This window comes from Struthio camelus, chromosome 1 (genome assembly GCF_040807025.1).
Source record: "Struthio camelus isolate bStrCam1 chromosome 1, bStrCam1.hap1, whole genome shotgun sequence".
NCBI classification, from domain to species: Eukaryota; Metazoa; Chordata; class Aves; order Struthioniformes; family Struthionidae; genus Struthio; species Struthio camelus.
This window is the reverse complement of record NC_090942.1, coordinates 206823560-206851308: the sequence shown is the minus strand read 5'-3', so window position 1 is coordinate 206851308 and position 27749 is coordinate 206823560. Positions and strand designations below refer to the sequence as shown.

The following is a 27749-nucleotide window of genomic DNA, read 5'->3' as shown; positions in this document are numbered from 1 at the left end:
ACACAAATTAGGTACTGTATGTACCTAAGATACAGTCATAGGTCTTGATTCTGCAAACATATGTATATGGTGATTATCTCCCTTTTTTCAGGTAAATCAGTAAGATTAGTCACTTAGCTCACGTTTGTATTATAATACCTTACTAGTCAAGAATCCCTGGATAAACCAATGTGTGTACATCTGCTTACAGTGGCAGATGATCTGATGCTAAGCACTTGGAACTGATACACCTGGTTAGAGCTAGTCTGGTGATTGGTGATGTTAGGAAAATGGAAGTTCTGCAAGAGGTCTTCGGGTGGAAACAGTCATCCTTGCAAAGGCTCTTCACAAATCTTGTCAGAGGAGGAGCGCAGCAGTGGGACTTGGGGGGTAGGAGGAGATGCTGCTGGGAGCAGAAGTAGTGCTTTCTTCTCTAGACCTTAGGCAGACTGACCTTAAGTCACTGTTTGGCTTTTCATTAGGAACTGGGCCATTGAACTGGAGCACCCTGGAATAATTCAGCACCTGAAGCTTGCCTATGATGTGCCAAACAGGCCCGTGTCCCACATGTGGCAACTCTGCCAAGAGCATTTGCATTTCTTTTCAGTCTTACGTTCCCTCTGCATTACTGGAGTGCTTTATACGTGCCTCCAAATGGCTTTTACTGGTTTTGGGGCAAAGGCTTTGCATATTTGCATAATTGGAGGGTTAATTTTTCTGCTTTAACTCTTCTATACAGAGAGATCTGAAGGTCACTGAATCACAGGGCTCCCACACTTTGTATTAATGCCGTTTTTGCATTCTTTGCACATGAATTTTAGAGTAAGTGGCTTGTATCAGCTTTTATATAAAGCAACTTCTAAGTAGTATAGAAGCCCATTTCAGTGAAAATAAATATGTAATTATTTGTGGTAGTTAAATTGTTAAAAATACTGCACACCAATCTCATCTAGACACATCCAATAATAAAAAAAAAAAAATACCAATTTAAGTGAGTCCTTTAAAATGATAAACTTGCAACCTTTCAGCAGACTAAATCAATTCAAAGTCATTTAGCTTGGTAGGAGCAAATTGATATGCAAAGGATATACAAATACAAAGTCCAAGGATAAATTAGAAAATCTCACAGCATTTTTTATGTCTGCTAATTCCATTCTTGGTCATAATATAACATACAAAATGTTCTCCAGCTAAAAATAAATAGTTAGTAAGCAGCTAACCTAATTAAAAATGTTTTAAAGTCTCTGTATTTTGAAATTCACTGTGAACAAAATCAGACCTGAGAAGGATTCAGTTGCTCAGTGCTTTTATTTCATGAAGGAACAAACATCTCAGCAAACATACAGTATCATATTTTCCATGTATCAGCAGAGCCCAGGCAGCAGCAAAATGTTACCAATCTGTATTCTTTATTGGATGTTAGAGGGCAAAAAGGTGTAAATTGAACATAATAGTCAGATACAAGTATTGTCAAATATATTCCTGGTTTAACTCTGCTTTAATTAAAATAGATCTTATGCTGCCTCCTGTTGGTCACATACAAATAGAACCATCTAAAATTGGAGTCAACATATCAAAATGCAGATAGCACACCCTATACCCTATTTCAGGCTCCTTACGTGATACCTACTAGTCAGAAGAGGTAATACAATTTTCTTCGTGGAGTAATACCAGCAATAAATTTGACCCAGTAAAGGTGCTTCATTTTGTAAATATAATGAATTTGTTACTGCAGTAAACTGACTTAGTACTGATGTATTTAGAATATAGAAAATTAATTCATTCGTACATAAATAATAATCATTAGGTCTGTGCAAACTTAATCCAGTATATCAGAATTATTGATATTTATTATATCAACTAAAACAGTATGATAACATTACCAAAAATGTCATAATGTTTTGATAGCATTCTTTAAAAATCAAGACTATCCAATAAAGTAATTACTGGATATTAAAACCCCACATATGATATATTATCTTCATGTATATTATACTGGTCATGCTGTATTTTTTTTTTGACATATAATAGACTATTAGAAATGTTTTGGTTACATCATTTAAGTGCAAATATTAGCATATGCCTTTACATGCAATTCATATGTTTTAAACATCTTACTATTTCAGTGAAAACATAGGTAATAGTTAAGCTTAGTCGCTATGGACTATTTTTAGAGAAATGCACTTTTGCATTAAGTACTGTGAGCTTTGAAAGATCAGAAAAGATGTAGGAAAAACTTGATTTGCACTAATTTTGTTATATTTAATTGCCTAACTTTTGTGTAAAGTAGACTAAAAAGTGTATTTGATCCAGACCTACTGCAGTAACTCACACAAGTAATCCCTTTTGAGTAGTCTAGTTGACTTCACTGAGATTTCTTATATCATTAAGGATTAATCACAGGATTTGGAACACATGACCTTAATTATGTTATGAAGCCTTGGTTTTAGCTGAAGCTGAAGCTTGGTTTTTCTAACATAGCTTCTTCTGCACTCAGTTCTGCTATCAGATTTAACCCTGTGTGTGGAATCGTGGCAGATGACCTTTTTTCTTGCATGAGAGTCATAATGCAGGCTTACCTACATAACTGAAGAAATTCATACTATTTCACAGTAACTTTCCTTTAAGCAATAGTATAAACTGACACTACTACATTATTTCTGGATCACTGAATAAAAGAGCTAAACTCCATTTGAAATCCATGAATGATTTGTCAGACTGGGAACTGTGACTAGTTCCTGTGCAAATGTAGCGCAACTTTAGAGTATTAAAGGAGAACATCTTTTTTTCTAAATGAAGCTTCATTCCATTTTCACTATATATATTAATAGTGATGAGTAGCTTACCACATTGGTCATTGCTCTATCTGATGTCATAAGCCAGAGACTTATACATATAGCAAGTAGCTGGATGGAAGACTGCCCAGTAAAATTTAATGTAAGGAAAAACTTAGAGGAAAGAGCATCACCTGAATCACTGACTTAGTGCTGTTTACGTAACCCAGCAATTTGGTCATGACAGTGGCAACTAAAAGTAATCTTGCGATTACGTAGTCTCTTACAATTTGCATAGTTACTTTTACCCATATACTGTGGGCAACATATGTTACCTTGCTTATCTTTTAGTATTTTACATGAACTGCATACTTAACGTTACTCAGGTATAAAAAGAACAAAAAAGCACAAGCAAAGGAGAATCAGGCCCTCTATTTCTGATGAAAAGTGACAGGTTGCAGTAATTAGTGGTCAAAGAAATCTCTGTTAAATATTTAAGAGCAAGAGCAACAATGTTATTTTGAATAGCCTTATTAAAGCTAAAACTACTGTTCTATTGTATAACTACTTGCTTTTTTCCTGCTGTTCCAGTGGGAGGGAATAGTATTCTCTCTCTCTCCTAAACTATTCAATACATTTGCTTTGCGCGAACAGAAGCTGTTGTGTTCTGGTATAAAAACGCTTGCATTTCAGTGTGATGATTGTGAAGGTCACCTGTCTAAATATAGTTATAATATGATTTGAAAATTCACTATGAAAATAGCAAAATAAATGTAGAGGTTCCCTGGAATCCTACAACAGCAAGCTGTTTACTTCTACAGAACTAACACATCTTAATACAAACTACTAGGAGTGTGGGGGGGTTCCACTCATATTAACATGTTCCTCAAATGTGCATAATTTTCACATACATCTTTATGAAAAGCTTTATAGTGTGTTTAAATTCAGAAAGATACCTGATAGCATATTATAAAATCAATCACAGGATCGGAGCTTTCCATTGCTTACTGTTTGAAACGGAAATACGTCGCTACGAGATACTAAGCTTTAAGTTTCAGTACTGAGCTTGACTTTTGCAAAAGTACATGCAGTGGTGATGTGATGATGAGATTACCACGGTTGTCTCACGCTATGTGAAAGATGTTTTAAACACCTCACTAAAGTTTGTTCATTTTTTAAACTACTTGGAAATGACATGCTCGGATATTTAGTATCATTCTGTCTGGCATAAGACGACTTTACTGTTTTAAAGATATTATATATTGAACATAAGGGCTCCCAAAATTTTATTCAAATAGCTGGAAAGAAAGAAAATTCTCAGGTTGTGGAAGATTAGAAAATGAGTTTATGAAACCTAGTTAATTCCAGTCTCATTCCATCAGACACAGGTCCCACTTTGTATGCATGAGATCAAGTTTACTTTATGGCATATGCCTAGAGGAATATTAATACTAAAAGTCCGTGACAATTTAAACATTATAATTGAATATTATTGAAAGTTTTCTCATGAAATATATTGTGTAGTGTTTAGCATGTAGTATTTTTACACTTAAAATTACCATGAAGTACAAGATGAGTGTTTCAATTCATTTACGCCACTATGTACATTAAAGGAATTATTTCACTTCCAAAATCCTATTTACTTTGACTTCAAATACAGGGATTTATTTTTGTAACTTAGTATTTTATATGTGACAAGATGCAAACTTTTCCCGTAGTTAACTGAAGCAACAACTAAAACTGGTATTACAGCTTACTGCTATCAGCAGCCTAGTGCCTTTAGTAGATAACACTGCAGACTTAAGAGATGGAAGACTTCTGCTAGAAAACAGCCTGAAATGTTTTCTTCTTTCAGCTTAGCTGCGCAGTTAACAGCACGACAGAGGTGACCATCTGTACAGTGAAGTTACCGTATGAATCATCCACTGTGTAGAAATCCTGACCACCCTGCAAAAATGTTATCAGAGGTTGTCTTGCCACAGCTGTGGGATGAAAACTACTACTAAGGCACAAGAATGGAGAAAAACTGGTCAAACTGAAAAGCTGAAATAAGGTATAGCAATTATCAGTCTCTTCAAGTTAAAAACCTAGATTTAATGCTGTCAAGGTCTCTTTGGCTTTTGGCCCTGCTGAGGTTGTTCTAATAAGATAAAACTGTCGTTGAATTCCTCTAATAGGTTTATGATATAAAAAACCTAGAGGAAACAACACTAATTCAGAAGTTTTCCTTCAAACTTCAGTTACATAGGAAAAACAGTATCACAGTCAGTATTCTTGCTCAGCGATTTGTCTAGTGGGACACCTATGAAGATTACAGAAATAACAGGGCACATATTACAAAATGAATTCCTTATGACTCTGCTTTTCTGAAAGTAATAGCATTTTGCCAATTATTCAGATAATTGCAGAAAAGACTTTCATATAAAACTAGTATATCTAATGACTAGCATGAATGACAATTATATGGACCCTTTCAAAGACAGTTCTATAGCATATAATTTAAACTGAAGACTTAAAATAAAACAATGTATATTTTTCTGCAAATTAATAGCTAAAAGTTTATTCTAAATCTTGTGCACTTAAATAGAGTCTTTTGACTCGGGAGTCTCAAAACTCTCCAGAGCAAATTGTCATTACAGATGACCAGGGGTCCCTGTATTTATTAAACTGAATGACCTGACAGTAAAACTCCGTTAAGGCTCTTGGCATTGGTGAGACTTCTTCCCACTCAGACCTACTACTGTGGTAGACTTGAACTTCATCTGTAATTTCTTCTGGAGCATAATCACCACCTAATATATAAATTTTATCTTCTGTGCCAACTGCCCCTGCATTAAAGCCAGCACATTCAAAAGATCCTTCCCCTTTCCAAACACAGGTTTCCGGGCAAAAACTGTATACCTTGTAGGTGGAAAGATCGCATATATACAATGTGCAGTTCACTGGAACAGCTTTGATTAAAGTTGCGTGGAAAAATTGCCCAAATTCTGCTACAAGCTCAGACCACTGATCAGTCATAGCATTATACTTAAAGAAACAATCAAGAGATGGATTAAAGGCATCAGTAATCTCTACTTCTGAGCCAAGGACATAAATTATATTCTGACATGCGCTTGCTTCTGGATAGTAAATACCTCTTGGTAATTGGCTTACAGATCTCCAGTCTTTGGAAAGAGGATTATAAGATTCTACATCCAAAAGACTTCGGGTTTCTTGAGCTCCTCTGGTCTTTCCACCTATTACAAACAACTGATTTAAGGTTACAACAGATGTGTGCATTGTCCTTGGTGTTTTCATAGCTGACGCTATGGAGAATTCATTGTTGACTGGACAGTAGCACCAGGTTTGGTCAGTGGCATCGTGGAATGGTTCAGCAATATGAAGCCTGACTGTCCTATAACAATTCCCTTTGCAGCCTCCAGTTATAAATATTTTTTCTCCATAACTAGATAAACTTGACCCTGGAAGATCAATCATATGTGTATGTGGTAGTTCTTTCCATTTATCTGTTTTGATGTTGTAGCAAAACGTATGTCTGTTTTCTCCATCCTCATCAGTTTTATGAACAAATATATATTTTTCTGTTGTTGAAGGACGTGCATCTGGAAACAGTCCACTGAAGTTCTGTACGCTTTTAACTGCATCACTGATTATCACTGAGCAATTAGCACTATTGAGTAAATGTTCTTCAGAGTGCAGAAAGTCTTGCAAAGTCTTTTCAGGTAACTGATGAAGTCTCACTTTTTTAATCAAATGAGCCAGGTATTTCTGTCGTGTTTCTAAGTTATGTTTGGTCCATTGAAGCACAGCTTTCAACACCGATTCTTCCTCAGGGACATTTAGTTCATCAGCCTCAAGACATTTTTGTAATATCTCAAAATTCATCTCCAAAAAATCACTTGATCTGAGTAGCAAGGAAAAGTGGTGCTGTGCAAAATCTAGTGCATGATCAAATAAGCGGATGGAACCATAACTTTCTGATAGAGAAAGCAACTGTAAACAATTCACAAGATCAATACTTTTTATTAGAAAGTCACTGCAAGCTTTGGAAAGGAGTGAAACTTGAAGAAACGATGACAGCTGGAAGAGCATTTCCACGTTATCATTTGTTATCTCTGTTTTTCCTGTATAAGCGTAATCAAGAAAAGCTTTCACTGCCTTGGGTGATAGATTACTAATAGTAACATTGCCATCATCCCGTTCTTTCATATTAACTTCAAACATGGCTCTGTGAATAAAATATAGAAGATAAACACACAAATTAAAGAACATAAGTAGTTTATCTAGCAAACGAGGAAAAAACACTGATGTCAGAGGGAAGAGAAAATCAGGGGGGTGTAAGAAGACACTGTGGTGGACAGGCTTTAAAGGGTTAAAACGTGAAGATTCTCAAAGTTAAGAACAATACATTTGTTAGACATAGCAGATGAAAAAAGAAATGGTGATAACATTTCAAAGTGATAGCTCATAGAAATTATATTGGCAACCGTGTTTTCTATGTTTTTTCAGGGAGGGAGATGAAGTCTAGAGCTTTCAAGATGAAAGAAAATGTGAAATTGTTAGGGGCAGCATGAGTTTCTACAGTTTGAGAAAGAGGCTGTTTCAAAAAAAAACGTAGAAAAAATAACTCATGATGTAGGTCATGCATTGTGGATGAATACAAAAAGTTAAGTTAAAAAGAGGCCTTCCAAATTAGAGGCTCGAACAACTGGCAGGATGCGTGATGGGTGCACACCCCAAATACAAAAGTGGGGAAGGGAGGTGAAAGGTGAGGAAGAAGAAAAAAAAAAGAGGAAACAATTATTGGTTTAGCATTGACAGAGATGTGTACAGGCAAGTGTTAGAAAAAATTAGGTTTTGACATAGGATTGGCTGATATAACGTGTGATATCGTGTACAGAAAGTAAATTGTGAATTAATACACAGATGATGGTTGAAATTGTGAAACAAACGACATTAACCAATAGATTTGTGGAAATTTTATTGCAACTTTGGCTGCTTTATTACTAAGTAGTATTTAACTATTGTACACAATCTAGCACGGTGACCATAAAATAATTAAGGATTTGCAAGTCAGTAAGTGCTGGCAACAGAATAGTGCTGCTATGTCACTTTCCCTAACCTGCAAAGCCTAAATGTTACACTGTGATAGCAACAGCTCCTGTATTTGACAAAAGATGATAGTGGAGAAAGATGTAGGCAAATTATTCCAAATACCAAATATAGAATCTGAATTATTAATATATCATAGGTAATTCCTATTAAGAAGTATTATACAGGTGCTAATTGTATAACAGAACTATGATATAGTACGTGATTTTTAAAATCCCATACTTTTATGAAGTCAAGGAAAAAGTTGACTGTGTATAGCATGCTCTTTGAGAAGTAAGCATCAGGAAAAGCGACTGACTTCTTGCACAAGCAGGTAAAATGATGGTAAGAACCTTACACCCCAAAGACCTCTTTGCATATTAAGCTACTTGATCCTCAGGAAAAAAAAAATATTTTTTATTTTTCTCTTTAATACAAATCTCTACATGATAGAATAAAATGGGAAGGATGCTGGGTGCTTAGGAAATGCATTGAAGCTTCATTTACATGCAATAGCAACAAAACAATATTAGTAGGAGGACAGCAAGCTAAGAAAGGGCTTTGATTCTGAAAGGTAACAAGTACAGAGCAAAATGTTGCTGAAGACCAAAAAAGAAAAGAAGTGTTTTTTGTTTTACAATTTATCTAGTTGACCTGGGTGTTTTTTCTTCCCTGAAGATAATAAATAGGCCTTGCATTCCAGGACAACTTAGGAATCTGATGGCTGTTATTGTCAACTGTTTGGTGCAGAGAGAGGTCTATTCTGGCAAACTTAACCTGGAGAGGTGGTGAAAATGCCACATATGTTACTATGTATGTGCTTAACTTCAGTTCTAAAATATACCACAGGAACCTATTTCATACTAATATTCCTTTCTACCACAGTGTCTTCTACTGAAAGGTGCTTTATGGTGTCAGAGAGCAAATGCTTGAAATTCAAGTAGTTTGCATGTAAGCGCAAAACCAAATCTGTTGCTACAATGAAGAAATAGTTCATCTCATTTGCATTTCTCCTTTTGCCAGTGGTCCTTAAAAAGAGAGAATTCAAAATCACTATGACAAAAAAAAAAACAGGGTAAGTCAGACAGAAGATTTTATAGTGGTTATGAGAAAGGACCAAATTCTTTCAGCTCCCAGTATTCTCCTTTATTAAGGAGGTAACAGCCATCTATATTTGCTTCCCAGCAGCTTGAATGCTACAGATTGTATGTGCAGCTGTCCTAAAAACTGCTGCAGAAAAACAAAGCACAAAGGGTAATAGAAGTAATCTTCCTAAAACAGTTGCTCCAATTAATGTTCTGAGTCACTTTTTTTAATATGTTCTAAGGCACTTTTTTTATGAAGAAAGTTGCAGTAAGAACTTTTCAGTCAAAGCAAAAAGCGAGGAGACACACCAAGCTTCAAGCATCATAACATGTACTCACTGGAAATCTCAGGATTTCTGTTCATGCCAGGTACAAAGACAATCACTTACATTTTCAAAGACCAAAAGAGAATCAGAATACTGGGCTCGATACAGTTGACCAAACAGGTATGTCATGCTGTTTTACATAGCAGACAGCATCTTATCTGGCCTACAGCAGCCTCTCCAAAAGGACATGTGCCTAGCATATATCCTGTGTCATATATAACAAACTCTTGCAGATATCTTGCAGGATACACATCTGAGAATAGCACCTTACAGCTATGCATCAGCAACTGAATCAATTTCATTTACTCCTATCCAGAAGCCCCATTTTTCATTGCTAGAGCATCTTACCTTCGTGTTTCAGTAAAGAGTATATTTGGAAACAGACTTTCAGTATGGATTTGCAAGTCTGAGCCTTACTAAAGAAACAGTTAGCAAGATTCTTCATAAATTAATACAAAATGGCAAAATCCTGTATGCGAAGATCCGTCTGTCCCTTAAAAATGAATAGGTTCAAATACTTGAAGGGAAGCTCACAGATCCATTTCTTAAGACAAACTACACTATACTGATCGCTCATCTCAGATGAAAAAAAGTGACTTCCTCCAAAAACATATGTAATTTATCTACAGTGGTTCAGAATAACATAACGGTGCAAGACGTATTCCTAATCATCCTGTTAATATTTCATAATATAAATCTGTCAAAGTACACAGCCCACCCAATATAAAGTCAAAAAACATTCTTGCAGGCCCTCAAGTACGGATACAGGCAACAGATAAAGTCTTGAAGATACACAGTTTGTGTCAATTCTACCTAAGAGTAGAATCGCATAGTTATGATTTTACATTTGTATTTCAGAGTAATAGACTGCTGTTTGAATTTCAAATTTATAGGGTCCTCACGTCACTTGAGAACTATGAGCAGGTATATCTGGGATTTGATTAGGCATCTAACATTGCATGTTTGTTTGTTTGTTTTTTTTACCATCCCTAATATGTTGTCTGACCACTTCGCTCAAAATTCTGAGGACATACATAAATGGTTGCAATTTATTTTATAAATTTTGTAATTATATTCCTTCCCTCCCTCCCTCCCAGAGGGCTTACAACCCATTTCCTGCAAACTCATGCCAAAAGTAGGTTTACCTGAAAAAATCACTGCATGCTGCCAGTACACAACGATGACAAGGAATTATTTCATCTTTCACAAGAATTTTAAAGTCAAAAAATATATTCTGTTCTCTGAACTTCTGTAGTACTTTTAGAATTTGTTGTCCATGACCTTCAGCCACTAAGGAATTGATTTTATTCTCAGAAACAGAAATCCCATTGCAGATAGGTCTGCTAATGTAATCCCGTTGATTGGCCATGTTTTCTTCAATCTGTTCCTGAAACTGAAATGGAAAAATAAATAATTGATTTTACAGTCTTACTACATTAAAACAAAAATCAATAGGCCATAAAACAAACAAATTCCTAGCACTCAGTTTGGTTTGTAAATCCTAGGCACAATTCTAAACTTGTTTTATTCAGTGACTTTTACACTGAATTTAATTTGATTTTAATACTTCTACTTTGCAAAGTATATACACAAACCACATACTTTTGAAAAGTAAAATAAGTGATCTCTATCAAAGTAGTTCTACAAATAGTACCCACCTGTAGGAGTTTTTTTTTTTTTTTTTTAATAGAGTCAGTGGGAAGCATACCAAGGAGCGTGCTACAGATTTTCATGGACATTCAAAAGGAAGACTAATCCTAGGCTAACACCCCTAGAAAAACAAAACTATTCCAATTTAACATAAAATGCAGATGGAAAACAAGAATTTTATGACACATTTTAAAATTTCAAATGGCTTATCTGCATATTACAAACCGATAAACCTAAAGCAGACCAGTCTTTCTAAAGCTTATAGTCCAAGAGAAATACAAATTTTATGAACTGGTCTAGACTTTTTGCTAACCGTATTCCCATTCTGTAGTCCAGACTAAAAATATTGAAGATAAAAAAACACCAATAGCCTGGCCTAATCAGAGTTTTGCCAAGTGGGGTCATTTAAAGACAGTCTAGTTATAGTATGACTTTGAATGCTTTGTCAATTGATACCGATTTTACCTTGCACCTCTGATTTTCCAGGTGAAGCCGTATCTTTGCTTACAGCTTATGCTGCGCACTGTGAGCTTTGTTGACAATGGCTTAAATTAATTGGTTTCAGAACTGATTTAAATTTAAGACAGTGAAGTCTCCCTTTCTGTAGACAAGTTTTTTCTGGTGGAAATCCCTATACTGAAGTGCATGGTTTGTAAGGTAAGCTGGGCTTGACTATTTTTTGAATTATAAATATTTTATTTCACTTTGACAGCATAAAGAAGCTTTAAATATATTTTATTTAAACCTGTTTTAAGATCTGTTTATACAGCTACAGATGTAAAAACTGGCCTTACTGCAAGTTTGACTCAAACTTGTCTATTTTAGAGTTTAAGGAAACATGGTAAGATTTTTCTATTGCGGGATTATGTGCGAGGCTTCCACAATTCCAATTACAATTAGTAACGGCCCACCTGAATTGACAAAAGAGGGATAAAAAAATTCCAAGCCAAACCTGGAAACAAAAATAATTGATTTTGTTTTTCAATTTGGTGAAAAGGCTTATCTGGTAAGGTGGTATATTCAAAGCAAGCTAAGCCATCAGCCAGTCTTCTTCATGGGAGGTACTTTCATAGCAGACTGATCTATATTTTTATCTAGTCAGGTAGCTCCAGCCACAAATAGACCTCCATGTCTCCTGGAATAGAAGAGATCCATTGATCTTGCTCCCAGCACTGGCACCCTTGGAGCAGGCATCTTCTCCTTTCCATGGCCAGACAATCTCACGTATTCACTCTTTCCATTCTAAGCCTGAGGAACTAGGAAAATACAGAAGAACAAGACCACCATTTATTCTGATAATGTATGGCCTTATAAGCCCCATTTTCCATAAATCATAGAACCTTTTTAATGCCAGAGTCCCCTGAATGCCTTTTTTTTCCCCTGAACTTAAAAGTCTGTCCCTCAAAAGGCTGACTCCTCAAAAGCAGAGTTGTTTCAATGAAATTATAGTTTTTCACATTTGGAGGTGAATTTCAAGGTTTATTTAGCAGCATGTAAAGTAAAACTTCTTCTAAAGGAAATGTAAACCTTTTCATAAAATTCTTCAATTGAAAATAGACACTAGATGTGTTCCTGCTATTACATGTAATTGCTACAGCAAGCTCTGACGTACTTTCTGTCGATAACATACAAGGATATGTATTACTGAAATCAGTAATCAGGAATGCAGAAACATCTCATGTCATCAAGTCCATCTGCTATTTTAGGCAAAGTAATCATATAATCACTTTCATAAAAGCAAACTAGGTCTAAACAAGTTAGGTTTTTTACCACCACTATTTCTACTGAAATACTATCCGAATACATTGGTGCCAAGACCGCAAGCCTTCTTCTAGTTACACATAAAATTTATTAATCCCTATATGTATTTACTCTTCTGTTAAAACTGTCCTTTGACTTAATTTTCCTTTGTGTTTATTCACTCTTGATTACTAACAGTGATCATATCCTCTTTCAGCTTTTATCACAATGAATTAAACAACAGTCAACCTTCTTAAGCTCTGTTGCTCTGTTTATAAAACTGCTTGTTTCTCTGCTTCTCAGTTTCCTCTTTGCCATTCTGGTTTCAGCTCATCTTTCTTCCACTGATACCTGATTTAGTATAGTATTATGGTTAAGATCTCATCAGCGTCTCACAAAGCAGGGTAGCTACTTTTTACCTTCACTGAAATTACTTTGTACAATATTTGCATGAAACTGATTCTAAAATTTGCCCCTCAGTCATCCTGTGATCAACTGCTACGTTTCTGTCCTATTTTCAGTTATTTCCAGCTAGAACTCTGACTTACCGCAAAAGTTGATTTGCTATTATTTTTAAAAGCTAAGATTCCTCCCACCCAGCATCAACCAACTCATCTCCTGTAAGCTTCTGCTAGGAAAAACACACCTTCTTGTAGGAAAAATAATCATAGCCAGTAACAAAGACCTTTCATAGGAATCTCTCAATTGATAAGTGAACGTGCATAGCACAAAAAGGTTCTTCCTGTTTTTACTACAACTAGCAGCCTAAATTGGATGTGATGAATCCAAGCCTAAGTGCCTAATATTATATTTCCCATATTTACTGTTCCAGTTCCCAGGTCATCCAGTGCTTTGTGTATGCAATCCTAATTCCAGTCTGTAAAAGTACTTGTCTCTTTATTTCGAATTAAAAATAGCATATTCAATAGTATACCCTTACTGTTTTTGTACATCATTAAGGAAAATGTTAATTGTGCTATGGCTTAGTCTAATTCACTCTCCCCTACATTCAATTAAAAAAATTCTTATTTCCCTTGCAGCTGCCTTACCTGATAATTTTGATACTAATCTTCCAGTGTGCTGGATCTGTTGATCAGTTCAGAGCCAACCAAAACACCTTAACAATTCAGCTAAAAATTAACATATTAAAACAAGGCCAGCTAGCATTTATAACTACTTCATGCTTTTACAAAGCCATATGAATTAGTCAATAGCTATAATTACATTCATAAATATTTGATTAAATTACTGACAAAACTATAAAAATCATAGGTGGTACAGACATATGTCGCCTAGGTCTAGAGTTCAACAAAACTGGGCAATGAGCCTCCTCCAATATGCTCCACTTATTCCACAGGATTTCAATAACAAAGTGTATCTCTATTTGGAATACTGAGACCCAAATTCCAGTAGATGATTCATTAGGCTTGGGATGTCTCTTATCTTATGGCTGTAATTGTTATACCACATAGTAATGATGCTCAGTGTTTGGGCTGGAGGGTGCCATACAGCTGCTTATCAAGGCACAAAAGCTACATGCTCAAGCCCTTTTCCATCGTGTGACATGCTGGACACTTTTCACGTAGCTTGTCTTCCAACATCTCCACTCACGTGACACACCACATCAGGAGCGCTGGAATATATGACTGGGTACTGCCTGCTGTAGGACCAACGTGCTCTCTGATGTGACCAAATTCAGGTACCCCATCACTTGACAAAGCTCATGCCTGTTCACATACTGAATGTTTACATATGCCTTATGCTGACAAATGCTTGCTTTTTCGTCTTTTGGTATATGCACAAATGGTCATATGAATGGGAAGACTCACAGCATCCTGAAAAAGAGAATGGCAGGGACAGACTGCAGACTGCTGGAATAATTCAGCTAGCTGCTACATGGTCTTCTTACCGAAGACCCCTCCAACCCAAGAAAGAATAGGGTTGCTGTCTAGGCTCGCACAAGTGGGTTCTATTCGGCCACTGGCTGACGGTATGCCATTCTTCCTGTGCAATTATCCCCTTCATTCTTATTCTACTTTGTCCGGGGGTATCTAATTTATTTCTCACAAATTTAGAGTTGAGCCTTTAAGTACATACATAGCCTTTAAGTATTAGCCTGTTTTTCTTAAAAAAAAAAAAACAAACAAAAAAAACCCCAAAAAACACACACAAACACAAAAACCGTTAATACATTTTCACTGTTTGTCTGCTTGAAAGTCATATCAAATAAGCAGTCCACTAGCCAGTTCAATGAAATGTGATTAAGATTACAAAGTTAGTAATGTTGACAACAACCCCACATAACACATGCTTGGGGAGAAACACATACCTCTTAAACCTATCGGTTACATCTCCAGTTGAGCGACAAGGCATTCTGCACACTTTATAGTTAAGTGGCACCAAATGGGCAGCCTACACACAGCCACAAAGCAGTCAAAGCAGCAGCAGTCAAACAAAAGGAGGTTGGGCACATACAGAAATTGTCGTCAGTAAGGTGGATAAACTAAGGGACCACCTGGGAGATCTGAGGCTAAAAGCATTCCTATGGTACGTCACAAAGTCCACTAATGAGGACCCACACCTTATTAATTCTGCTGTTCATAAGACCTCCCAGTCTTAACTTGGTTCTTTTCCTAAGAGGATAAAGCATGGAGCAGTCAGATGCCAGGTGTCCACACAGAAAGGAGTGATATGCCCATGGTCAATATGGTATATATACACAGCCATTCCTATTGGTAAAAAAACTACAAGAGAATGCCCAATTGTCCTTAATGCTTGTACTCCAAGCAAATAATTGGAAAAAAACTAATTGACCTTCTAGAGAAATTCTTTTAGTTTGCTGATGCTAATGTTCTTTTTTCCAAAGATAGTTATACCATAAAAGATAACATGGTTACAAAGATTTTCTGTTATTTAACACCACTGGCAATCCTTCTTAGATATACTTGTAACCCTGTATTTCAAAACAACTGAAATATGTTATCTATTTACTTTTTCTCTGGAAAGCCCAGCTGCCCTTTTGAGTATCAATTCCACACCCTGGATATTCATAAAATCCTAGATATTATGCTAAAAAAATATAAACAGAGTATACCATTAAACTTGCATAGGAGTCCAAAAACATCCAAGACACCCATCTTCAGAATATATACACTAGCCATACACTACAGTCACAAGTATTGCAATATGCCTCCTAGAAAAGGTGTTAGCATCCTTTCCAACAGGTTTTAAACAGTAAAGCAAATAAACAGAACTGCAGAGTAAACTTTGAGCAGAGATGAACTTGTGTGCAGAGCCTAGTGTAGCTCTCAAAAGAGCGCTGATCAGAATACACTTTATTCTATAGAGTGTATAAATTCCTATATGCCGAAGAGATCATTGGCTTAGCTCTCACCAACAAAAAAAAAATTAATTCTTAATAGTTTTCAGCAGTTATCTGTAACACCAGTATTCAGAAAGCAGAGGTTTTTTTTCCTTTTTAAAGAGAAGTCTTAAATGTTGATATTTTACAGCACGCATTACGTACCTAGGAGGAAAGAATTAAGACCAAAGAAGATAGAGAAATTTTATACATTTATCTAGGAAGATTTTATTCTTTTTTAATACAAAATTTTACAGTACAGTAGATGTAAGTTTTTTAAAAAAATATTCTCTCATTAACCTCAGCAGCTTTATTGCAGTTAGAATTAGAAAGCTATAAAATCCTGGGAGGTTCAGCTCATCAACTTCAGCATTTCAAAATCTAATATTAAAAACAATAAATGCTATTATAATATTAAGTATACGTTACCTATCAAGATACCTATCAAGATTATTTGTTGTTTTTTATTCCTATGTATAACCTATCCAAGGGGGGAGAAATTAGTAATTTTTTTGTGAATTTTTAAAAACACAATAAATTAACACTAACAATTTAAAATTGGTTATGGTAAACTTTTGCCATAAAAAATAAGAATGATTCACATCAGCTTGAGTTTTAAAGGATTATGCTCCACACTCTCAAAGATGTATGCATGACACATTCCATATGCATGGCCTGCAATCAGACAACTCATTTGTGTAATGGTAAGCATGTGCTTAAGTTCTCACAAAACTAGAAGTAAATGAAACACTGAAGGAAGTGAGAATTTTAACCATCATGATGTCAGCTTCTTCAACTGTAAACTGCGTGGAATAAAGAGAACCTTTTCCATATCTTTTCCATATATTTTATGAAGGCCAAGCTCATTTCTGCTTATGGCAAAAACAACAGAAAAAATTCTATGTCCGAGTTCCTCATTACATATCTAATTTAACAGCTTTTAATTTAACATTCAGTAAGATGAAGATGAATGGAACAGGCATCTAAAGGATTAGGTGTCACTTTTGACTGCAGACTCAAAGGGAAAGAGTGGACTGAAATGTAATTTAAGTATAAATACAGAAGAAAATCTATTTGAAGGTTCTGTATTTTTACACTGCATTATTGCTTTGCTTCTGTTGTCCTAGTCTTAAAAATCAGCTGGAATACCTAAAACGGTGTTCTTCATCACAGGTAAATGTGGATCACTTTAAAAAAAATGCATACAGATTTAAGCTAACTGTCTTAAGATCACAAAGAGAAAGTAACAGGGAATTATAGGTTCCTGTCTGGAAAATACAATGCAACTCAATCTCACAACTTTTTCATAAATAACTGAGCTTCATAGAAAATTCATCTTCAGTCATTTTCATTCAGTCAAAAAAGATACATGTGACATTCCGAGACATTTAATCCAGAAATCTGGCATTTATCAATAATACATGTTGAGACAGTATTATTAGAAGGAAGGGTGACACAGATACTTTAAAGCTTTAGGTTCTTTAGGAGCTATTGAAAAAAACAGCATGGTACCAGTAGGAAGCAGTGAAACAGCACTGATTCCTGGAGGCATTCCAACACTGGAACATTCCCCCTGTGCAAGCAGTGATCTTCAATGTCATATCCTCTCACAAACGCAATCCATTAAGACAAATAAAATAATCAGTTAGAACTCAGATGGACTGGATTTTATCCTAAAGCTAAATTTCTCAAATTCATCAGTTTCTTTTCGAAATTATTTTCTTAGGTAAAAGTTCAAGAATTTTCATTCTCACAACAAAATTGGAAATGAAATGCTATGCTGTACTTCTAAATCTGGCAACAATAATAACTGTATATTCCGCAAGATAGAATTACTGGTTTTACTCGGTTTTGTAACCTGTAATTTCCATTTGTGATTTAAATATGATTTTTTTAAAAAGATACGCATGGAATATTGACCGTGTTCTTCATAGTATATTTTACTTATAACCAAAATGTAGCTTTATGTTGATTATGCTTATAATTATATTGCACAGATATTATATATAGTGCGCCTTGACCCTCAGTTTGCACTTGATGCTTATTCTCTAAAATTTTGAATAAATTCACTAACAAAAAAATGGTTACATCTCTAATTGGAAAATATAAAGAAGTAAAACCTATTAAACAAATCTGACTTTTTTGATATGCCCCATAATCCATTGGGATTGCCACATACCATTAACTAATTTTAGGTATGACAACAATTTCTTCTTTAAAGTGTGCAGAATACTATATTTGAAATATAAGCCCCTGCTATAAACTAATATTGCTGAATAACAATTTCTTATTTTTTCTGGCTCTGATAAATCCTCCTTTGCTGTCAGTTAACTTTGTGTTTATCTTCAGGTAATACATAAGAGACTACATAACAAATCTTGCTTGATGTCAAGTCATAAAGAAAAATAGGAATCATATCTTAAAAAATGAACTACCCTAGTGATTCCTGGCTGACACACTTTGTCTCAAACATTACTTCTGCATTTAAAATATTTTGCAAATACAAGCCTATAACTTTTTTTCATGTAAGTTAAAACTGCACTATTCTAGACAGAAAGACAATAGTTCTTTTGGTCTGTAGAGAAACAGCACTTTTCCATATTAACAGGCATTTGGAGTGCTAAGAATAACAAGAAGTGGCACATTCTAAGAAATACCTGAAATAATGTAATTTTCACATTTAATTTTTTTTGCAATATTTGTAGATGGTCAATATAAAAAAGCCGTAACTATTTCCAAGGCAACAAATAGGAAGATAGCTCATAATTTTTCAAAAAAATTACTAAATGCTTAGCCATGGCCCAACTTCAAATCCAAAGGGTAAGTGAAACCATTACCTATGTATGTTTTTCAGATGGCCTGTAATTGAGGGAACAAGGGAATCCAGTACTGACAATAAACATCAAAACCCCTAGTAAAACAGACAACAAAGGATAGAAAAAGGCCTTTACTTTGACATAATCTTTAGATGCCAGAATCAAACCAGGGAAATGGAACATTTTGTGTAAACACTGCAACTGCCTTGTGAACAAGTGTCTCCTGTTTCCAATCAACCTGGTCCCGATCGCGCAACTGTAAAGGCCCACGGAGGGAGCAAGGGCCACCTCCCAGCGCTGCAGCCGCGCTGGCTCAGCTCCGCTGGCCGCCACGGGTCCTCACGAGCCCTCAGCCACACGGAGGCACTAACGCCACGGGTGGGGCGCGGGACACTCGCGGATCACCGAGTGTCGTCAACAGATAACAGTACTACGAAAAACCCACGGGGGAACGAGTGCCCCGGCTATGAACTCGGCCCTTTCTCACACAAAGCAGGGAGAAGACCTAAGTAAGAAACTACATCCCTTCTGCCAGGGCCGCGCTCACCACCCACCCCCAGCACCACCTGCGGCCGCAGGTCCCCGCCTGCCGGGCAGCGCAGGCCTCGCAGGCCGCTGCTATGGCGGCGACGGAGCGCCGCGGCTACCGCCATCTTCCCGCTGCACCGCGCTGCCACACCTTCCCCCGCCGGGCAGGCAGCACCCGGCACGGCGTCAGCGCCCGCGACTGCGCATGCCCAGCCACCCGCGCATGCGCCCCACGCCCTCCGCATTCATTCTAAGGAGAGACTAATTCTGACACGGCAGGCAGCATGCTGCCGAGCGCTTCCCCTGCCCTTTCAGCCCAGCCTCGGGCTCCAGCCTCGGGATGCGCCGGTCTCCAGTACTGCTGCCCCTTTGCAAATGGCGAAGAGCTAGTCTCCCCGTTAGCGCTCTCTCCGAACAGCGCGCACCCACCTGCAGCCAACACCAGCAGCTCGCCGAAACGTCTGGCCCACCCTCTACAGAGGCACCGCCAGCCGATTGGCTTCTTCCGGTGTCATTCTCCCAGTCCTCCCGCTCGGAATGGCTCCCCGGGTTGTCAACCCGGATGAAATCCCGCCCATCCTCCGGAGCGGGTTCCTCTCCGCCCGCCCCTCTTCGCGCCCGCTGGCCGTAGCTCAGCCGCAGACACCGCCTTCCCTCTGATAGGTCGGCACCCGGCGCATTCGCCTGTCACTCACTCTGCTCTCTGACACCGGATTGGTCCTCGCCGCTCGAGAGGCGGCCCATACACCGACCGGGCGGAGTGCCTGGAGGCGAGCGAATCTGTCAGGGCCGTGCGGAGGTGGGGGCCCGCGAGCCCGCCCGCCGTCTCTCTAACGGTGCGGACGCGCCGCTGCCCCAGGAGTGCGGGCGGCCCTGCTCGGCGCTCGACCCGCGCAGAGCCGCAGCCCGCCCCGCGCCGCCCCGCCCCGCGCCGCCCCGCCAGCCGCCCATGGGCAGCGTGCGCTGGGCCTTCCCCTGCGCCGCCTGGCGCCCCCGCCGCGAGGAGTGGCTGCTGGCGGCGCGGCTGGTGCAGCCCGAGGAGAAGGACCGCATCGGCCAGTTTGTCTTTGCCCGCGATGCCAAAGCCGCCTTGGTACCTGCCGGCGGGGGGGACCGCGCGGGGGCCGCTCTCGGAGCTTCCCCTCCCCTCGGGGGCGGGAGCCTTCCCCCACAGGCGGGAGGCGAGTCGGGGAGGACCGGGTTGCCTAGAGCGGCGCACGCCCTTCCCGCCCCGCCCTGCTGGCGGACCGCCCGGCGGGGCCCGCTACCCACGGGAGCGCCTGCGGCCTGTCCCCGTCCGCTCTGGGCGGAGGCGGCTCCGTTAAAAAGCCTCCTAAGGCGACTGCGGCACCCCTCGTCACGCCTGGATGCGTTACCCTCCCCCGGCTGGATAGCAGTTCTCGGGGTGCGCAAGTTGCTGACGTCCGTCTCCCCCCTCCCCCGCCGCCCTCCCCCCCCCCCCCCCGTTTAGGCCCTGCAGGGGTGTTACAGGGAAGTACATGCACTACTCTGACAGCATTACTTGCCAGATCTACTTACCGCTAACTCAGGGGGAGAAGGGGTGTTTGTAATCTGCTATCGGTAGTCCTTCTGAAGGACTTCTCAGTTTTATGGTGTAAAATTAGGATGCAAACACAGCATATTCTAGATTATGCCAGAATAATAAAATGGGTGAGAGAATAAAGCTGATTCATCCACAACCTTCTGCATCATTAATTTAGGTTTTAAATCTTGCATAACAGTGTGGTAATAATATAGGTTTCTACTAGTTACTCTGTTAATTGTTCATCATTTTTAGCTATTCTTCAGTATTTCATTTAGTGTTTAACTGAGTTAAGAGAATTTTACTGTTTAGTGTAGCGTAAAAATTATTTGGTGTGGGACTACCGTGCAATAAAGTATCCTAGGTGAAAAAATAAGATGGGGATGGGACCTATTTTTTATGGCTCTTCTAAGCAGAGATTGTTTTTTTTTTCATTGGGTCTTGTGCTGTGCTGCGTCTGTTGCCAATAGTGATTACAAATGTATTCAGGTCTGGTAAACTGTTTTGGGTTTTAGTTAATTTTGCTTGACAATGGCCTCTATAAAAGGCAGAAATCTAAATCATTTACTAAAATATAGTCCCATTTTATCTTGGCAGTAATTGCAACAAACATTTTTTAGGCAGGTGGTTTTCTAGCAAGTACAAATGCTTCTTTGTCCATAGCATAATGGTTCTGCATGAATCACTTTTACTCCATAGGCTGGTCGTCTGCTGATAAGGAAACTAATAGCAGAAAAGCTGCATATACCATGGAATGAAATACGCTTGCAAAGGACATCAAAGGGAAAACCTTTCCTGGCAAATGACATATCTAGTACCTGTTCAAGTTACAACTTCAACATCTCTCATCAAGGGGATTATGCAGTTCTTGCAGCTGAGCCTGAGCTTCAAGTTGGCATTGATATTATGAAGACTAGTTTACCAGGTAATGCATTACTATTAACAAAGCAAATTCTGTAATGTTTAAGTGTAGAACATTTTAAAGTTTCCTTAAGAGCCAATCTGTGTCCTAGGAATTTAGTGCTACTGGAATAGATCATATGAATGTATTCTATATTTGCTTTTATTGCTATACAGACTTTTCAGTGTATGTTTGGGGGTTTCTGTAATGTCAGCTATAGATACATTTGCAATTTAGAAAAGCAGAACCATGAAAAAGTAAGGTCATGAATCCTTATGTGAAATTGGCAAGGTTGGCATCTACAGATATTTTAATCATATGTTTGCTTACCTGTAAAGATAGGTAAAAGTAGGGACAGCTTTCCAACTAGAGACGGTGGCATTGATCCCTATGAGAACTTTATAGCCTCTGACTGTGTCTTTTTTCCTCATCCCATAAATATGGGCACTGTATGTGTCAGCACCAGGCCCAGCACCGCAGAGAACTAGAATCGGAAATATATTATGCTTGTGCAGTAGTCTTCAGTGAGAGGAGATCCCCAAGAGCTGAAAATTGTTAGAGGTGCCCGTTGGTAAAAGACTAAACTTCACAGGCATTAGCTCTTGGCTTATTTATTTGTATGAAATTAAAGCTAACCTGATTACATTAGTGAACTGCAAGTCCAAACAGTAGATTTGAATGGTAGCAAAAAGTATTCTAAATGCAGTTTTATGAAGATCATTTTTGTTCACAAATATTCATTGGTGCATGACTGAATTAAAGGAGAAAAATACTGAGATTTACAGTTGACTGGAATTTTTACAAACAGTTTTTGAGAATCTTCATCAAATTTTCAAGCAGACAGGACAGTAACAGATATGTTTTCAGAAAATCTCTTCACAATCTTCAGTTTGTCCAGTGTTTTGTGTAACAAAATGTTTTTGTGTAATAAGGTAAAGATTCAAAAGGAATCCCTAGCTGGATGACTTTCTTTCCAGGCTTGTTATTCGCTTTTTTTAACGGTTATTACAGTGTTACATTTTTGAATTGGCATATTTAGCTATGATGCACAGAAACTTTACTACAATCCAGAGCTAAGTTCTTTGTGACTCGCTTCCATCTTCTGTAGAACGTAACTGTAAAATGGTGGTCAGCATGTGGTGTACTCCCTCTAGTAGAAAGGCTCTGCAACATTTTAAAAAGCTGTCCTGTTTCAGAAGGCAGTTAGATGTGGAAAGAAAAAACATTCTTGTTTGGATTTTCTTGTTTAAACTTTTATTCCTTGGGAACTGGAAAATTGGGTCATTTATACATGTTCATGAGTAGGCTATATGGAGGTAGGGATATCTTACATCCTTTGCTGGCTTTTATGCAGCTGCAAATATTAACTGGCTTTTTAAAAACACACAGTGCTGAAGTCCAGTTGCCTACTCTTATGAAACTCATTAAACAGTTTCCTTCTGAGAGCAGCAAATAATTGTGAAGAGTAGAAGTTTAATTTTACATTTATGTTTAGAAACATGTATTTCAAATATTTCCCCATTTCCCACATTGTGTTCAGTTTGTAAGGGAATATTTTCTTAGCTCTTCTTCACTTAATAGAAAAAAACATTTTATGTTAACTGCAGTATTACCTGGCTTTAAAAAAATAATAACTCATCACCACCACTTCCTTTCTTTTATATTTTATCCTGATTTCTTCCTTGTTCCTTTCTCATTACCCTCACATTAAAACATTGAAATAGTGGATAACCCAATATACACTGATCTGTTGCTTATTCTGCAGGCAGTTTCAGGACAGCTGGAGGTTCTTTTACCTTGTAACTGAGTGTATTCTTCCTTCAGTGTCTAATTCCTGCTGTTGTAAGAGGTGTGGAACCAAAGTTAGACAGTACTGACTCTTACTTGTTACTTATTCTTTTGTTATGTCTGCTTTAGCAGGCTAAATTTAGGAAAAATTATCTTATATTCTTCTTAATGATGTTTTTGGTTGCCGGTCTGCTTCAGTCGCATCACTATCTGGTTAGGTGCCCTAGGGTTTCCGAATAACAATATGAAACTGTTCCAAGGAGATATTGACATCAGGGAACGTTTCATCTCAACTGTAGAAAAGGTGATGAAACTGAACTCATTTTTTAGCTTATGAAAGCAGAGATGAACCATTCAACTACTAAATTCCTGACTAGCAAGGGAGGCTTCTAGGAAATTCTAGGAAATTGTTGATGGCAGAAGTCATGAACTCTAACCATAGAGGAAATGACGCCAGATCACTCTGTGAACAGTTACATTCACCCGCTGTGTTGTAAGGGTAAGGCAGGGGCACCACCTGGAGTCCTGGCAGGGACCGATAAGATACACAAACACAAGGCACACCAGGGTCGATACTGAGCGTTTACTACCTCTGTGTATGAGTAGGCATTGCCCAGCGATTTCCCAGTCGAGGCAGTAACAGAGTGGGAGAGTCCCTGGCACTGCTAAGCATCTGTCCTTGGTGAGGAACTCCGGGGGGGGGGGCACTATGTGAGGTTTTTATGTACAATACACATGTGCAGTAAGCATACTGAGCTTATCGCTAATTCTGACTGAAAGCCAAGGTGCAGCACCACACTGGCATGGGCTCAGCCACGTGTCTGTGGGTCATCATGCCCTGTTGATGCTCCTTTTCCCATGGAACGGGCTGGCAAGCTTCCATCGCCTACCTCCTCTACGTTCTTCTGCGTTTTCCCATACACTCCACCCCCATGATGGAAAGCGAGTTACAGGCTGTCCCAATATTCAGTAGGGCGTGGAGTATGAGAGCAAGGAAGTTTACAAAGCAAAAGATAAACAAGAGTTCTCCTTGTATAAGGTGACCCAGCCATCCTGTTAGGGAGACAAGCCAACTAGCCAGCCTGGCATCTCTGTTGTTCTCCCGATATGTTGGATAACGTCTTGTAAGGCTGATATCCTTGTCAATAGATGCTGATTAATCAGTGATGTTAAAACAGCACATCCCATTGAAGTCAGGACATCTGTGCTTATGTCACAGTAGGAGATAGTTGATTACTAGACAGTTTACAGAATCACAGAATGGTTTAGGTTGGAAGGGACCTCTGGAGATCATCTAGTCCAACCTCCCTGCTCAAGCAGGGTCACCTAGAGCATATTGCCCAGGATCACGTCCAGGCGAGTTTTGAATATCTCCAGCGAAGGAGACTCCACAGCCTCTCTGGGCAACCTGTTCCAATGCTCAGTCACCCTCACAGTGAAGAAGTTTTTTCTCAGGTTTAGGTGGAACTTCCTGTGGTTCAGTTTCTGCCCATTGCCTCTTGTCCTGTTGCTGAGCACCACGGAGAAGAGATTGGCCTCATCCTCTTGACACTCCCCCTTCAGATACTTGTACACGTTGATCAGATCGCCTCTTAGTCTTCTCTTCTCCAGGCTGAACAGGCCCAGCTCTCTCAGACTTTCTTCAGAGGAGAGGTGCTCCAGTTCCCTAATCATCTTGGTAGCCCTCCACTGGACTCTCTCCAGGAGTGCCATGTCTCTCTTGTACTGGGGAGCCCAGCACTGGACACAGTCCTCCAGGTGAGGCCTCCCCAGGGCTGAGGAGAGGGGCAGGATCACCTCCCTCCACCTGCTGGCAAAACTCTGCCTAATGCAGCCCAGGAGACCATTGGCCTCAAGGGCACACTGCTGGCTCATGTTTAACTTGTTGTCCACCAGCACTCCCAGGTCCTTCTCGGCAGAGCTACTTTCCAGCAGCTCAGCCCCCAGCCTGTCCTGGTGCATGGGATTATTCCTGCCTAGGTGCAGGACCTTGCACTTGCCTTTGTTGAACTTCAGGAGGTTCCTCTCCGCCCAGCTCTCCAGCCTGTCCAGGTCCCTCTGAAGGGCAGCACAGCCTTGTGGTGTGTCAGCCACTCCTCCCAGTTTTGTATCATCAGCAGACTTGCTGAGAGTGCACTCTGTCCCTTCCTCCAGGTCACTGATGAACGAGACTGGACCCAGGACTGACCCCTGGGGGACACTGCTAGATAAAGGCCTCCAGCTAGACTCTGCACCACTGACCACAACCCTCTGAGCTCGACCATCCAGCCAGTTCTCAAGCCACCTCACCGTCCACTCATCCAACCCACACTTCCTGAGTTTACCTAGGAGGATGTGGTGGGAGAGAGCGTCCAAAGCCTTGCTCAAGTCCAGACGGACAACATCCACTGATCTCCCCTCATCTACCCAGCCACTCACTCCATCAGAGAAGGCTATCCAGGTTGGTCAAGCATGATTTCCCTTTGGTGAATCCGTGCTGACTACTCCTGATCACCTTCTTGTCCTCCACATGCTTAGAGAGGACCTCCAGGAGGAGCTGCTCCATCAGCTTTCCAGGGATGGAGGTGAGGCTGACAGGCCTCCTGGGTCCCTCCGTGGCTCCTTCTTCTCGCCCTTTTGGAAGACTGGCGTGACACTGGCTTTCTTCCAGTGCTCAGGCACCTCTCCTGATCTCCAGGACCTTTCAGAGATGATGGAGAGTGGTCTAGCGATACCATCCACCAGCTCTCTCAGCATTCGCAGGTGCATCCCGTCGGAGCCCATGGACTTGTGGATGTCAAGTTTGGACAAATGATCTCTAACCTGATCCTCCTCCACCAAGGGAGAGTCTTCCTTTCCCCAGCCTTCCTCTCTTGTCCCCAGGGTCTGGGATTCCTGAGGACTGGCCTTAGCAGTGAAGACTGAAGCAAAGGCAGCATTCAATAACTCTGCCTTCTCTATATCATTTGTTACCGGGGCACCCGCCCCATTCAGCAGCGGGCCCACGTTTCCCCTAGTCTTCCTTTTGCTGTTGATGTATTTGAAGGAGCCCTTCTTGTTGTCCTTGACATCCCTTGCCAGATTTAATTCCAACGGGGCCTTAGTCTTCCTTGTCGCATCCCTGCACACTCTGACAACGTCCCTGTATTCCTCCCAAGTGGCCTGTCCCCTTTGCCACATTCTGTACACTTCCTTTTTCTGCTGGAGTTTTGCCAGGAGTTCCTTGCTCCTCCATGCAGGTCTCCTGCCCGCTTTGCTGGACTGCTTACTCAGAGGGATGCACTGATCTTGAGCCTGGAGAAGGTGATGCTTGAATATGAACCAGCTTTCTTGGACCCCTCTTCCTTCTAGGACCCTGCCCCAGGAGATTCCCCTAAGTAGGTCCCTCAAGAGGCCGAAGTTAGCTCTCCTGAAGTCCAGCGTTGCGATCCTACTCATTGCCCTGCTCCCTCCTCGGAGGATCCTGAACTCCACCATCTCATGGTCACTGCAGCCAAGGCTGCCCCCAACCTTCACATCTCCAACTAGACCTTCTTTGTTTGTCAGTACAAGGTCTAGCATTGCACCTCTCCTCCTTGGTGTGTCCACCACCTGGGTCAAGAATTTATCATCAGTGCTTTGCAGGAACCTCTTTGACTGTGCCTAGCTGTGCTGTCTTGCCAACAGATGTCAGGGTGGTGGAAGTCTCCCATGTGATCGTGAGGCTACTTCCAGCTGTCTGTAGAAGGCCTCATTGACTTCCTCTTCCTGATCAGGTGGCCTGTAGTAAAACCCCACAACAGTGTCACCCATGTTACCCTGCCCTTTAATCCTTACCCATAGGCTCTCCACTTGCTCTTCATCCACCCCGAGGCAGAGCTCCACACATTCTAGTTGCTCCCTCACATAAAGGGCAACTCCACCACCTCGCCTTCCTGGCCTGTCTTTCCTAAAAAGCACATAGCCATCCATGACAGCATTCCAGTCATGTGAACTATCCCACCACGTCTCTGTAACCGCAATGAGATCATGGCCCTGCAACCGCACACAGGTCTCTAACTCTTCCTGTTTATTCCCCATGCTGTGTGCATTGGTATACAGGCATTTCAGAGAGCCAGTCAAGCACGCAGGCTTCCCAGAAGAGGTGCAAGAGGATCCTCCATTGCCATGTTCCATGCTGTCTCCCCTGGCTGTATGCACCTGCTGGAG

The 27749-nt window shown here is 40.0% G+C and overlaps 2 protein-coding genes across 10 annotated transcripts in view; one reads left to right on the top strand and one right to left on the bottom strand.

The window, feature by feature from the left end:
- Nucleotides 1-1268: 1268 nt before the first annotated feature.
- Nucleotides 1269-20525, bottom strand: KBTBD3 (kelch repeat and BTB domain containing 3). 8 transcript variants are annotated; one of them, XM_068930356.1, is made up of 4 exons: nucleotides 20448-20487; nucleotides 20046-20114; nucleotides 10401-10648; nucleotides 1269-6981 (listed from the first exon to the last, which is right to left on the bottom strand). In XM_068930356.1, the coding sequence occupies exons 3-4, from the start codon at nucleotides 10622-10624 to the stop codon at nucleotides 5361-5363; spliced, it is 1845 nt and encodes a 614-aa protein (XP_068786457.1). In that variant the 5' UTR covers nucleotides 10625-10648; nucleotides 20046-20114; nucleotides 20448-20487; the 3' UTR covers nucleotides 1269-5360. The 8 variants fall into 8 exon arrangements, with proteins under 8 accessions (XP_068786457.1, XP_068786452.1, XP_068786451.1 ...); XM_068930351.1 differs by lacking the exon at nucleotides 20448-20487 and adding an exon at nucleotides 12030-12161 and having other exon boundaries at nucleotides 20046-20156; XM_068930350.1 differs by lacking the exons at nucleotides 20046-20114; nucleotides 20448-20487 and adding exons at nucleotides 12030-12161; nucleotides 19780-20007.
- Nucleotides 20185-27749, top strand: part of AASDHPPT (aminoadipate-semialdehyde dehydrogenase-phosphopantetheinyl transferase) — a 46993-nt gene continuing 39428 nt past the window's right edge. For both annotated transcript variants that reach the window (XM_068930357.1, XM_068930358.1), the window contains exons 1-2: nucleotides 20185-20443; nucleotides 21593-21818. In XM_068930357.1, the coding sequence (XP_068786458.1) occupies nucleotides 20300-20443; nucleotides 21593-21818 (370 nt within the window). In that variant the 5' untranslated portion in view covers nucleotides 20185-20299. The remainder of the gene's footprint in view (nucleotides 20444-21592; nucleotides 21819-27749) is intronic.